At 34.8% G+C, this 11828-nt stretch overlaps 3 protein-coding genes across 20 annotated transcripts; 1 reads left to right on the forward strand and 2 right to left on the reverse strand.

Annotated features, from left to right (window-relative positions):
- The first annotated feature begins 1179 nt into the window (after nucleotides 1-1179).
- On the forward strand, nucleotides 1180-4123 carry LOC137809690 (subtilisin-like protease 3). The gene is made up of 2 exons (XM_068610786.1): nucleotides 1180-1886; nucleotides 2145-4123. The coding sequence occupies exons 1-2, from the start codon at nucleotides 1180-1182 to the stop codon at nucleotides 3733-3735; spliced, it is 2298 nt and encodes a 765-aa protein (XP_068466887.1). The 3' UTR covers nucleotides 3736-4123.
- Nucleotides 4124-5368: 1245 nt separating this feature from the next.
- Nucleotides 5369-9387, reverse strand: LOC137811370 (30-kDa cleavage and polyadenylation specificity factor 30). 18 transcript variants are annotated; one of them, XR_011081065.1, is made up of 10 exons: nucleotides 9052-9356; nucleotides 8846-8956; nucleotides 8474-8576; nucleotides 7720-7949; nucleotides 7336-7587; nucleotides 7171-7247; nucleotides 6732-7081; nucleotides 6048-6107; nucleotides 5882-5976; nucleotides 5369-5799 (listed from the first exon to the last, which is right to left on the reverse strand). XR_011081065.1 is itself a non-coding variant. In XM_068613067.1 (10 exons), the coding sequence occupies exons 3-9, from the start codon at nucleotides 8562-8564 to the stop codon at nucleotides 5916-5918; spliced, it is 1119 nt and encodes a 372-aa protein (XP_068469168.1). In that variant the 5' UTR covers nucleotides 8565-8576; nucleotides 8846-8956; nucleotides 9052-9356; the 3' UTR covers nucleotides 5369-5799; nucleotides 5882-5915. The 18 variants fall into 18 exon arrangements, 7 of the variants coding, with proteins under 7 accessions (XP_068469168.1, XP_068469170.1, XP_068469171.1 ...); XR_011081057.1 differs by having other exon boundaries at nucleotides 6697-7081; XR_011081061.1 differs by having other exon boundaries at nucleotides 6697-7081; nucleotides 8920-8956; nucleotides 9052-9210.
- Nucleotides 9388-10442: 1055 nt separating this feature from the next.
- On the reverse strand, nucleotides 10443-11828 carry LOC137811371 (leucoanthocyanidin dioxygenase). The gene is made up of 2 exons (XM_068613075.1): nucleotides 11214-11828; nucleotides 10443-11125 (listed from the first exon to the last, which is right to left on the reverse strand). The coding sequence occupies exons 1-2, from the start codon at nucleotides 11711-11713 to the stop codon at nucleotides 10564-10566; spliced, it is 1062 nt and encodes a 353-aa protein (XP_068469176.1). The 5' UTR covers nucleotides 11714-11828; the 3' UTR covers nucleotides 10443-10563.

Consider the following 11828-nt stretch of genomic DNA (forward strand, 5'->3'; position numbering starts at 1 on the left):
TTAAAAATTACTGTACTAAATTGAATATTGATCCTAGACGAATAAGGTAATTATACATTTTATTTATTAGTTTCCAACTTTTCAAAAAATTTTAAATTTATTTTGTATTTTGTTTTTTCTTATTTTTTTTAGATAATAAACTTCCACTACAAGAAAATATTAAGTAAAAACTAATTTTAGAGACCAAAATAATTAGTTATTATTTGATTAAATTAGAATCCATTTTATAAACTAAAAAGAGTATTGTTATCTAAAGTAATTTTTATTATTAATAAAAATTTATAAAATGATTTCTAAATTAGTATATAGGCATTAACTACTAATGTTTTAGCTAATCTAGAATCTAAAATATTATATAACTAATTTAGGTACAAATTTAGAAACCATTTTATAAATTTTTATTAATAATAGAAACCTTTTAGAAACCATTTCATAAATTTTTATTAATAATAGGAACCTTAAATATGAATAATTTTTTAGTCTCTAAGTTAGTTTAATATTTATATTTAGTTAATATAATAACAAATTATTTTTTATCTTTAAATTTAATTATTATTTAATAAATTTTTTTATTCTTCGCTTATGAGATATTATATGTTTTATTTTCTAATTCTTTTATTTTCATTTTGATTTAGAAAAACAACAAAATTTTAATTAATCAGACCCATCTTCAACAGTAGACGCTTTAAGATTTGTGCAGAAGACGCTTCAAGATTAAGTCGTTCGCATCATACCCATTCTACACTTTCGTTAATTTTTAGTTAATTCAATCTTTGTTGTAGAGTGACAAATCCAATATAGCATGATTAATCGAACATAATTAATTATTATATTAATACACAGACGTAAAAAAAAATAATACACTTTAATCATTATTAATTAGCTACCAGACAAAGCATTGATATTGGATAGCGGGCATCACCATGCAACTGCCTGAATTTACGTGATAATAATAATTTGTTACTTTGTTAAGCTCTAACCAGCTAGCCTCTGCTTGCATATATACTTTGCTATAGTTTCCGATGAAAAAAAACCTTGGTATAGTCGAGAACAACCCAACCTTCAATGTTAATATTCCCCTTACGTTAACACCCATGTCTTCTTCCACAGTATATATAACCACGTGGAGTTCCCAGTTGCTACCATTCTGAGAACATCACAGTAACATTCTCCACTAATATGGAACTTGCATTGCCTCTTGCTCTTATTTTCATGCTAATTAGTATATGTCAGACTTCAGCACATCGAAATCCAGAATTCGTGAAAGCAATAAAGGAACATTATTTTCCAACTCAGGAAATTGATGTTCCAAACAGCTTGTTGACTTACATTGTTCGCGTTAAAAAGGGTGATGAGGGTGGGGATGGTGATTCTCTTGGGTCTATGGACCTCCATAGTTGGTACCATTCGCTTCTCCCTTCCAGTACCAGATCCGATCAGAAGCAGAACCGCATTACTTTCTTATACCGCAACGTGATGGATGGATTTTCCGTGGAATTGACCCCAGAAGAAGCCGATGCTCTTCAAGAGAAGGAGGAGGTTGTGTCAGTACGTCCTGAAAGGACCTTTTCATTACACACAACTCACACTCCATCGTTCTTGGGGTTGCAACAAGGACTGGGAGGATTATGGAGCAATTCCGATTCTGGCAAAGGCATCATAATTGGAATTCTGGACACTGGCATAACCCCTGATCACCCTTCTTTCTCTGACGAAGGAATGCCATTTCCACCAGCAAAATGGAAGGGGCTCTGTGAATTCTCAGGACGGAGGACTTGCAACAACAAGCTCATTGGTGCAAGACATTTTATCAAAAGCTCAAACTCATCCCTTCCACTGGATCATGTTGGACATGGGACTCACACAGCCAGCACAGCCACAGGAAGGTTTTGTTATCATTAAACTCAACATGTCATCGGTTTCTTTTTAAACTCAAGTCCGGAAGATAATATTACTAGGTTCAATCACCGATAATGTCTATTTTTAAAGATTTTGTCCTTAAAATACGTTAATTCTAGTTTTGAATATTATTTATACTATGATTTTAAATGTAATTTATAGGATAAATATGGTTTTAAATGTAATTTACAGTATATACTTTATAAGTTAGAATTTGAGAAGTGTAAGAGATTCTCTGTTCACAGGTTTGTGCAGGGTGCTAATGTCTTTGGCAATGCTAAGGGTACAGCGGTTGGCATGGCACCTGATGCACACTTAGCAATATACAAGGTATGTGACATCTTTGGTTGTTCAGAAAGTGCGATCCTAGCTGGAATGGACACTGCCATAGAGGATGGTGTGGATGTACTTTCTCTCTCCATTGGGGGACGCTCTGGTCCTTTATTTGACGATCCAATTGCACTTGGTGCATTCAGTGCAATTCAAAAGGGAATTTTCGTTAGCTGTTCAGCTGGTAACTCTGGTCCTGGTTATACCACTTTGTCCAATGAGGCTCCCTGGATTCTCACCGTTGGTGCAAGCACCATTGACAGAAGAATAGTAGCAGCAGCAAAACTTGGCAACGGGCAAGTGTTCAACGGGGAATCTGTTTTCCAACCCAACAACTTCACCTCCACTTTACTCCCACTTGTGTATGCAGGTTCAATTGGAAATTCCTCGTCGAGCTTGTGTGCCCCTGGATCCTTAGAGAACGTAGACGTGAAGGGAAAGGTAGTGTTGTGCGAGGTTGGTGGATTCATTAGAAGAGTAAGCAAAGGACAAGAAGTTAAGAACGCTGGTGGTGTAGCCATGATCCTCATGAACTCACTAAAGGAAGACTTCAATCCATTTGCCGATGTTCACGTTCTTCCTGCTACACACGTGAGTTACCCTGCCGGGTTAGCCATCAAAAGTTACATAAACTCAACCTCAACACCAACAGCAACAATCTTGTTCGGAGGAACCGTTATTGGAAGTGTCTCTGCACCTGCAGTCACTTCCTTTTCCTCGAGGGGTCCAAGTTTTGCAAGCCCGGGAATTCTGAAGCCTGACATCATTGGTCCAGGACAGAACATTCTAGCTGCATGGCCCGTGTCTTTGGACAACAATGTGCCTTCATTCAACATCCTTTCAGGCACCTCAATGTCTTGTCCTCATCTCAGTGGCATTGCTGCTTTGCTTAAAAACTCTCATCCAGATTGGTCTCCTGCTGCCATAAAATCAGCAATCATGACCAGTGCTAATGCAGTAAACCTTGGAGGGAAGTCCATATTGGATGAAAGGCTTCTACCTGCTGATGTTTTTGCCACAGGAGCTGGACATGTTAACCCTTTGAAGGCCAATGATCCCGGCCTCGTTTATGATATTGAACCAAATGATTACATTCCTTATTTGTGTGGCTTGAACTACACTGATGAAGAAGTTGGACTGATTTTGAACCAAAATGTGGACTGCTCCCAGGTGAAAAGCATACCTCAGGCTCAACTCAATTATCCCTCGTTTTCAATTCGGTTGGGATCTACTTCACAATTCTACACCAGAACACTCACAAATGTTGGAGCCGCCAGTGTAACCTACAACGTAGAAATTGAAGCACCTTTGGGAGTAGGCATAAGCATAAGCCCTGCTGAGATAACATTCACAGAGGTGAAGCAGAAGGTTACATACTCTGTTGGATTTGTTCCGGAAGACAAAAAGAATAGAGGGAATCACCCGTTTTCTCAAGGGTCTATCAGGTGGGTATCTGGCAATGGCAAGTACTCTGTTAGCATCCCTATAGCTGTTGTTTTCCTATGAAAATTTGGATAAGTTGCAGCATCATGTTATTTTGTATTAAAGGAATAAAGATTGGAACCTGAACTCTCCAAAGAGACAGGTTGATGCGCAATGACATCAGTTCAGTTTCAAAATGTGTAGGTCTCACTGTAACTCTCTCAATAATATGAAGTTATTAGTTTTAAATAGTCTTGTATACTTCCTTTGATATTCTCTTTTTAGTTGAACTAATCAATTCTTATTTTGTTGAACCAAATATTAAAAGGTGTAATTTTATGAAAGACAAGTGAGTTTGGTTTCACACCAGCACAACTAGGTGGAATCAATATGTTTTAGCTGTTAAAATTCACTTATTAATGTTTGTAACATGTTAATTTAACATCCCATACATTTTTATACCCAAGTTACATCCACTGTTCTACCATTCATCTTTTCTTTTCCTTTTATAAATATAAAAAATTACTATCATATTACTTCTAAAAATGAGTTGTCTAAGTGGTTGATAAATATTATTTGGTTTTACATAGTTAGTGTCTGTGCAGGAATTATTATTTTCTCTCTCCAAAATTTCAAGAAAATAAAACATTTGATATAATTGAGAAGAGACACGCCTCTAATCATTAGCTTCATGCAACGGGTAGTCTAACATTAAATTAAAAATATATTACCTAAATTAAGTTTTATTTTAACATAATTTTAAAGGAAATATGCTAATATGTTGGAAAAAGATAGTTTGACCTCCTTCTTTTTCCTATAGAACCTTTGAGAATTATGTACATAATAATAGGACTGTGAACATATTAGAATCCTAATATCTTTAAACGCACTCCTCGGTTAAATATAAGGATTGTGATATGTTGATAACTTTTATATTTTATATAGACGAATGATATCTTTATAGAGTTTGTGATTACATTCATTTTATACATGATAAATTATTATTTATTACAATATTTTATTCCAAAAAATAGTTGTAAAATGAAACAAACTTTATTCTTTTATATAACCACCCAACAATCATTTATAATTATTTTTTTCATCCGAATATAATATGATACTTTATTATTAAAATATAAATAATGTCTTAATATATATTATAAATTATGTTTTAAAACAATGATTTTAAAAAAAGTTGTGATACGTTACCAACCTTATTATTGCATACAACCTTACAAATTGTTTTAATTCACCTTTATTGAATAATTTCATTTACATTTTGATTTTTTATTATTAAAAAAATTATCAAGTAGCTATTTAGATAAAAAATAAAGTTGTCAAATTATTTTTCTTTTGAGGATGGAAAATAATCCTTTTAACAATCAAACAACTACATGACAATTTATTCTTAAAAAGTTTTTTTTTTAAGGAAGTTAAACTTATAATTGCTCTTTATTTTAATTAAAGTTAAGGAATTGAGGAAACATGTGAGGATCGAAAATTGTTTTCAAAAATAAATTCTCTTTCTCCTTAACCATTAACTCAACACTTGTTCTAATACACCTAATAACTTCATATTACTTAAACTCCGATCTAAGTTTTAAGAACAAAATCACCGTCCAACTCCAAAACAAACAATCTCTATATCTCAAATGTGTACAAAATTCGAGTAATCGAACACGTATTTATCTTAAAAGAAAAACAGATTAACAAAACATTAAAAAAATTGAACACAGTTTAAACATTAAACCAATATCAGCATCAACTTTGCTGACAATTTTCCAGAGGGATAAAATGCCGGTTTAGCATAGGGAAAGGGAGCATATTATATACACAAGGTATGTTTTGGTCATTCCAACTCTAGTCTAAATTTTGTACAACGTCTAAATTTTGTACAATTTGTCAACAAGCCTCGAAGTAACCTTGTAATTGAATCGCATTAATATGAGGTTCAATATCAAGTCCTAATTTTAGACAGTTACAATTAACTTCCATGTCGTCTTTGCTATATGAAAACAGCAAAAGGGCCCCCTTGCCCAAAAGGTTACCATATTGGCATATTGGAGAAGTTATATCCATGGAAAAGATGACTGATGTATCCTCCCACGAGGGTTGCTCCTATTTCTATCAGCACATTCTTCTATGTTCCTGCAAAATACATCCTAGTTATGGAATCACTGAATTGACTACTTATTACGATTTGGAATTTGATTACAGTGAAGACATTCACCTATCATCATCAGGTAAGTTCTCGGCAATTCCAGTCATTTCAAACATGGTTTAGTTGCCTGAGAATTTTGATGGCTTGGTTATGGTTTCCTGTGACTGATAGATACCATGTCCAGATAAACAAAAACACAAGAAAATAGCAAAATGATGTTTATCTAAATACTGACACTGATCCGTAACTGTTTCCTGCCTCTGCTATGCACCTCCTCCAGGTATTCTTCATAGGACTACAACCAACACAACATACTTTCAATCAGAATTAGCAGAAGACACAAATATAGAGAAGACACAAATTTAAACTGGAAAACTCTCAGACACCAAAATTCAAAAAAAAAAGATAACCAAAGTTGCAATAGGATGAGTAAAAAGTAGAGGACTAAGCATGCTCGACCTTTACATGCCTTTTGAGCTGTCAAATGATCCAATCCAAATAACAAATTGTTCAGTGTATGCTATGCTCTCTAACCAGATCTGACCAGTGTCCTCAAAAGCCAGTAATGGAGAATATTCATTTATTGCAATTATAATTGCAGAGCAAATACATAAATATGATTTAAAGTTCTTCACAAATCAAGAGTCTGCCTAAATGGTGATTCAATATTACATTCTAATAGCAAAAATAAGACCTTCCAGATTAAGGCCATTTGAAATATAGCACCACTTTTTAGAACAAGAAAGCTCTTATATTTGGCTTTGGCTTTGACAAAGCCATTTGACTGCATGTCATTCCTTTAAGGTTGTCTAACCAACAATCAGAAATAAAATGGAAAAAATATAAAATAATTGATTGGAGGAAGAAAGATATATTCCCAGTACCATGTCAAGAAAATCATCCTCAGTTAGGGTACTACCAGCTAAAGGGCAGCCTGGAGACACACCCCAAAAATCTAATTGACAAGCCACGTCCTTCTTTGTTTGTATCTCTGGAATATGTCCACTATAATGAGCACGTTTAATCCCTGACACTTGTGGCGACACACAAGAATTGATAGGCAATGTTTCAGTAAGCATTGTCCCACTGAATCTCTGCTTTGTTGAACGAAATTCATTTACTACAGGTTGATTTTGGTAAAACATGGAAGAATAAGGCAGGGGCATTGACCATGACATAGGATATGGAGGAAAATTACAGTCTTCGTCTCCCATTGAACTTGGAGTATTCACATAGCGGCCCTTAAATGAAAAATCATCCCTTGATGAACTGCACATGCAAAAACCAATAAGCAGGAAGCCTCCTCTAACCAGTGCCTGATAATAACACGATATCAATTACCACCCTAAAAGGTATACCTGGTCAGTAGGTCATTTGTATCGTTCTTACCATCAAGGAGTTCACAAAGAGCTAGGCCAATGTCTGGAGATAACTCCTAAGAGGGGGAACTTGATTTAGAGTTATAATTTGCATAACATATGCACAAATTTTGAAAGATCTGAAAGGTTAAAATGAAAGGAAACCTGACAGTCTCTGCTAATTTTGACAGGCTTATAGTCATTCAATGGATTCTTGAGATGTAGAGTCTTGTAGAAAGGCAAATCATTGAAACACAGCCACTGGACCTTAAAACTGCGGCCCCAAGGATTACTTTTACCAATTCCCTCACTCCAAACATTGTCTCTACCCCTTCCAATGGAGGACATCATTTGTGCATATCCTTGGAAGGAACCACTCATGTTGACACTAAATATAAGGATTACACAGCCCGAGTTCTGCAAAATATGCTGATAATTCTCAAGAATTTTTTTTATCTTATGGTAATTTATTTCCTAATTCTTGACGGACCCTAAAGCCTAGAACTATTTCAACAATACAGTTGGAGATCAGAAAAGGAGGTTACTTACATGAAAAGCTTCTTCTAGAATCCGTTCATTCATGATTTGAGTAGCCCAAATTCCTTTCTTAATAGACAAATCGATATTTTCACGGTTCAAACTCTTAATGATGAAATACTTAATATCATTCCATTTTTCCACTCCAATTCCTGTTGGATGCCCTACCAGACCATAAGAGTGTCCCGCTATATCTGCCCGAATTGGATTATTATTTTCATTAAACTTGTAACAGGAGCTCTCTGAAAAAAGGATCACAGATAAATCAGAACTCAAAGTAGAAAAAAATAATACAAAAGAAATGAGAGGGAAAAAGCTCACATGCATGCATCTGTGCTAAAAATAGATATGTAAGTGAATAATTTTGAGTATATGATAAACTCGCTATCCCAATCTTCACTACACATGCCAAAGTCAGTGATCATCTGGACAAACTCGAAGAAAAATTAGCTAATTAAGAGTATGTTTGGATTTGTGAGATTTGATGGATTGAGAAGGTGATTCTCGATTTGGAAGTATAACTAAACAATGGAAGGAAGGATGTGGGACGAGGGGGTTAACCCTCCATACATGCCAGGAAATTTTGCTTAGGTTAGAAATCTGTAACTTTACTTTTTCTTGTCAGTCATTTTGTTTTACATATTTTCTCTTACATTAAATGTTCTGTAATTTAAATCTATAACTTCTCTAACTCCCCCCACCCACCCACACAATGCAAGCTCCTTAATCCACTTGATCTGCATGTGACGAGAAATATTATCAAAACCTGGATCATCTGAATTTCCAATGTCATTCCTCCATTCAGTGACTGATGAATCAACTACCGACGCATTTTCCTTTGTGCTATCAGAAGACATATCCGAATTGACCTGTCATCAAATTATGAAAGTTAAAAGCAGAGTGCAAAGTAAACATTACAACCACCCAATACCAAAACTAGGAAGAGAACGGCAAAACAACTATGCAGAATACAGGTATAGCAACACAATTTTCATAAATAACCGTTTAGCTAAAGTTATTAACATGGTTTCGCAAAAAATTAAGCAGATATTTATGCAATTTTATCCTAGGACGACGCCTGTTCTTCGGTATTTATGAGCACTTAAATATAATTAATGTAAGATATAGGGTAAACAACCTGCCCGAATAATCTTGCTGTCTCTCTCTCCCCACACTCAAGAACACAGAATACTGATATAAGTCAAAGCTGACCTCAGTGAGAAACCTTGGTCAGAAATTCCTATTTTGCCTAAAGTCGAAGCAAAGAGAATAATGAGTAGGTACTACAGTTAATTACAGCAAGAATTACAAAATTCGAAGTAAAAGAAAAAGAAGCAACATAACCTCCTGAATCCTAAGTGCGGCGTGATTGGTGAAGAAGAAGAAAAGGTAAGGTGTAACACATAACCTATCCCTTTAACAGTGAAAGGCTTGCAAATGTGGTGATGTGTGTGGTGGTTCAGGTGAAAACAAAGACACTGAATCTTGATTCAAGAACGCATTCCAATTCGGCATAACAAAGGAGAAGAGAATTTGGAATGGAAGTTTGAGAGACTGACGAAAGAGATGAGTGAAGTCTGAAGCGCGGGTGTTATGAGTTTCGCGTTCTGAGTCGTATCCTTATCGCTTCTGTAACGCCCATTACGCCTACTTTTTCATGTCTTTTCCCACTCCCTTTTTTATCCATTCATTTCTAATTATTCTTATATTTTGAAATTTTAAATATTATTTTATTCAATTTGTATTTTCTGTCACTCCATTTAAAACAAATACATTGTAATTTTAATCTAACTTCTAATTTGTTTTCTATATTATTTTATATTTTAAATAATTATATTTTTTACTGTATTTTAAATTAATATCTCCTCTATACAGTTTAATGTAACAAAAATAAATGTAGCATACATAAAATTTACTATTAGATTATAATTGCAGGATTTTTTAAAAATAAAAAATTAAATATCAAGTCTAAGCAACACTTATAATAACAAATCATAAATGTGAAACAATATTTGTACTAATTATGTATTTTATTTTTAAAAAATTAAATAAAAATAATTATTTCCATGTAATTACAATCAGTCTTAGTTATTATTTAATATTGAAAGCATAAAAAAATATTTAAAATTATGTATAGACACCACCGAGTTACTCTTGTTACAAAGGAACACATTTAATAGATATTTAAATTTAAACTAATCAACATTTAATGAATATTTTCTAATCCAATATAGTCAGAATTTAATAGATATTTGAATTTTTATATTAAAAGTAGTGAATTTATATTAATCCATATCATAAATAGAATTAATTGTTTCGTATATATTTCAAAATGTAATTTGTGGTATTTACCGTAACCCATAATGGATAAGAAAATTATTTTATTTTTTTAATGAAAGAGATTTTAGAGAAGTTTAAGTAACTTACAATTTCTATATATATTTTTAATCCAGATTTGACTATTACATATAATAAGAATTATTATTATATTTTTAATGGGTAACATAATATTTATATTTATAAAATTGAGCTGCTTGGAGAAAGAATTAAGACATTTTGAAATATCTTTAAATAGTGAGTGAGATTTATCCCATAAAAAAACTCAAAAACAAGTTTTTTTATAGTTGTTGCAATTGATCAATATATTTAATTTAAAGAAGAAGAAGAAGTGAAGAGTTGAGCATATTTTGGATAATGATGAAGGGAATGTTAATAATAGGGATAAAAAGAAGAAGTTGAAAAAACAAAGTTTAACATGAGAATGAGAAGGAGACCACATGAATGGTCATTTTATTGGTACAAGCCATAAGAACTAAGAAGTGCAGAAGAGAAGGCATTGAAGGAGGAGACACAGACTCATTTTGGGAGACTTTCCTCGTCCTTCCTGAAAAGTTTGTGGTGAATATGTTGAGCAAAAGTGCGAGGAGGAAAACGAGCTGGGTCTTTCTCAGTCACAAGTTCAGGAAGTGGCTGCAAGATTATCTTCTCCTTGGGTGGTTCACAGAACACTGCCCATGATATTCGAACCTTTTCTTTGTTCACCAATCCCCTGTGGAGAATACTCTTGTACTTGCCGTTACTCAGGATCTCAATGGTGTCCCCAATGTGCATCAAAATGGAATTAGGCACACACTTTGCTGTGATCCATTTGCCCTCGTAGAAAAGTTGCAGACCTGGCACCATGTTGTGGAGGAGGAAGGTGAGTGAACTTATATCCGTGTGAGCTTCAACTCCCAGAGCCAATTCTGGCTGGGGACAAATTGGGTAGTAGTTTATCTTCAATTGAAGCAAAAGCTCCTCCATTCCACCAACTTCCTTCTCTAGTCTTCCACCTTCCAACCCCAATCCAACAGAAAGTGCCTCTAGTATCTTCGTCGCAAGCTTCCTCAATCGCCTTGCATATTCGCTTGTAGCCTCACTGAGATGTCAAATTTGTTGATAATTAAGAAAGTTTTATAAATAAAAAAAGAGTGAAAGAAGAAAGAAAAGGGATGAGGAATGCTCACGTATAATCAGAAGGTTTGGTTGGCCAGATGGAGAGGTCACGCTTCTCCTCGGGATAAACAAGGTGGAAGAAGTAATCTTCCCACTCCAATTGGCCACTGGCATTGTTAGCAAGCTTGCTCCCATAGCCCTGAATCTTCCCAGAGGCTTGGTCGTTGGCGTAGTTCTCCTTCTCCTCAATGGGAAGAGAGAAGAAGGTTTCCCCTGCTTTACGCAGCCGATTCAAGAGGTCCTCAGGGATGCCATGGTTGACCAAGTTCATGACGCCCCATTCCTCCGCCGCTTTCTTAAGATTCTCCCGACACTTCCCTCGAACAACCTCGGAGGGGGAATCTATCTCTGCCAGGTCAATGGTTGGAACCTGAGGCCCTTCCTTCTTCTCCTCCTCGAAGACGTTCCCTATGTTGTCCAACTCCTCTTGCGGCCTCACGTACTCCTTCGGGATATGCTTCATCCCACTGCTAGCCAAGCTTTCAACTCTTTGAGCCACCATACCCGTCATCTCTCCAATTCAACGCTTTTTACTTCACTTCAACTATTCAACTCTTGAACGTTAACTTCCTGAACACCCAATTCCTCTCCTTGGCCTTTATATTCGAAACCCCTAACAGTCCCCA

Source organism: Phaseolus vulgaris, chromosome 2 (genome assembly GCF_000499845.2).
Source record: "Phaseolus vulgaris cultivar G19833 chromosome 2, P. vulgaris v2.0, whole genome shotgun sequence".
NCBI lineage: Eukaryota > Viridiplantae > Streptophyta > Magnoliopsida > Fabales > Fabaceae > Phaseolus > Phaseolus vulgaris.

Coding starts and splice junctions, on each gene's coding strand:
- LOC137811370 (XM_068613070.1), bottom strand. CDS start 8,564: ATGTCTTCTGATAGCACAAAGGAAAATGCGTCGGTAGTTGATTCATCA. Junction 7,950..8,473: donor TGGAAATTCAGATGATCCAG/GTTTTGATAATA, acceptor TCCTTTTTTCAG/AGAGCTCCTGTTACAAGTTT. Junction 5,940..6,047: donor GGAAACAGTTACGGATCAGT/GTCAGTATTTAG, acceptor CAAAATTCTCAG/GCAACTAAACCATGTTTGAA.
- LOC137811371 (XM_068613075.1), bottom strand. CDS start 11,713: ATGACGGGTATGGTGGCTCAAAGAGTTGAAAGCTTGGCTAGCAGTGGG. Junction 11,126..11,213: donor ACCAAACCTTCTGATTATAC/GTGAGCATTCCT, acceptor TTGACATCTCAG/TGAGGCTACAAGCGAATATG.
- LOC137809690 (XM_068610786.1), top strand. CDS start 1,180: ATGGAACTTGCATTGCCTCTTGCTCTTATTTTCATGCTAATTAGTATA. Junction 1,887..2,144: donor GCCAGCACAGCCACAGGAAG/GTTTTGTTATCA, acceptor CTCTGTTCACAG/GTTTGTGCAGGGTGCTAATG.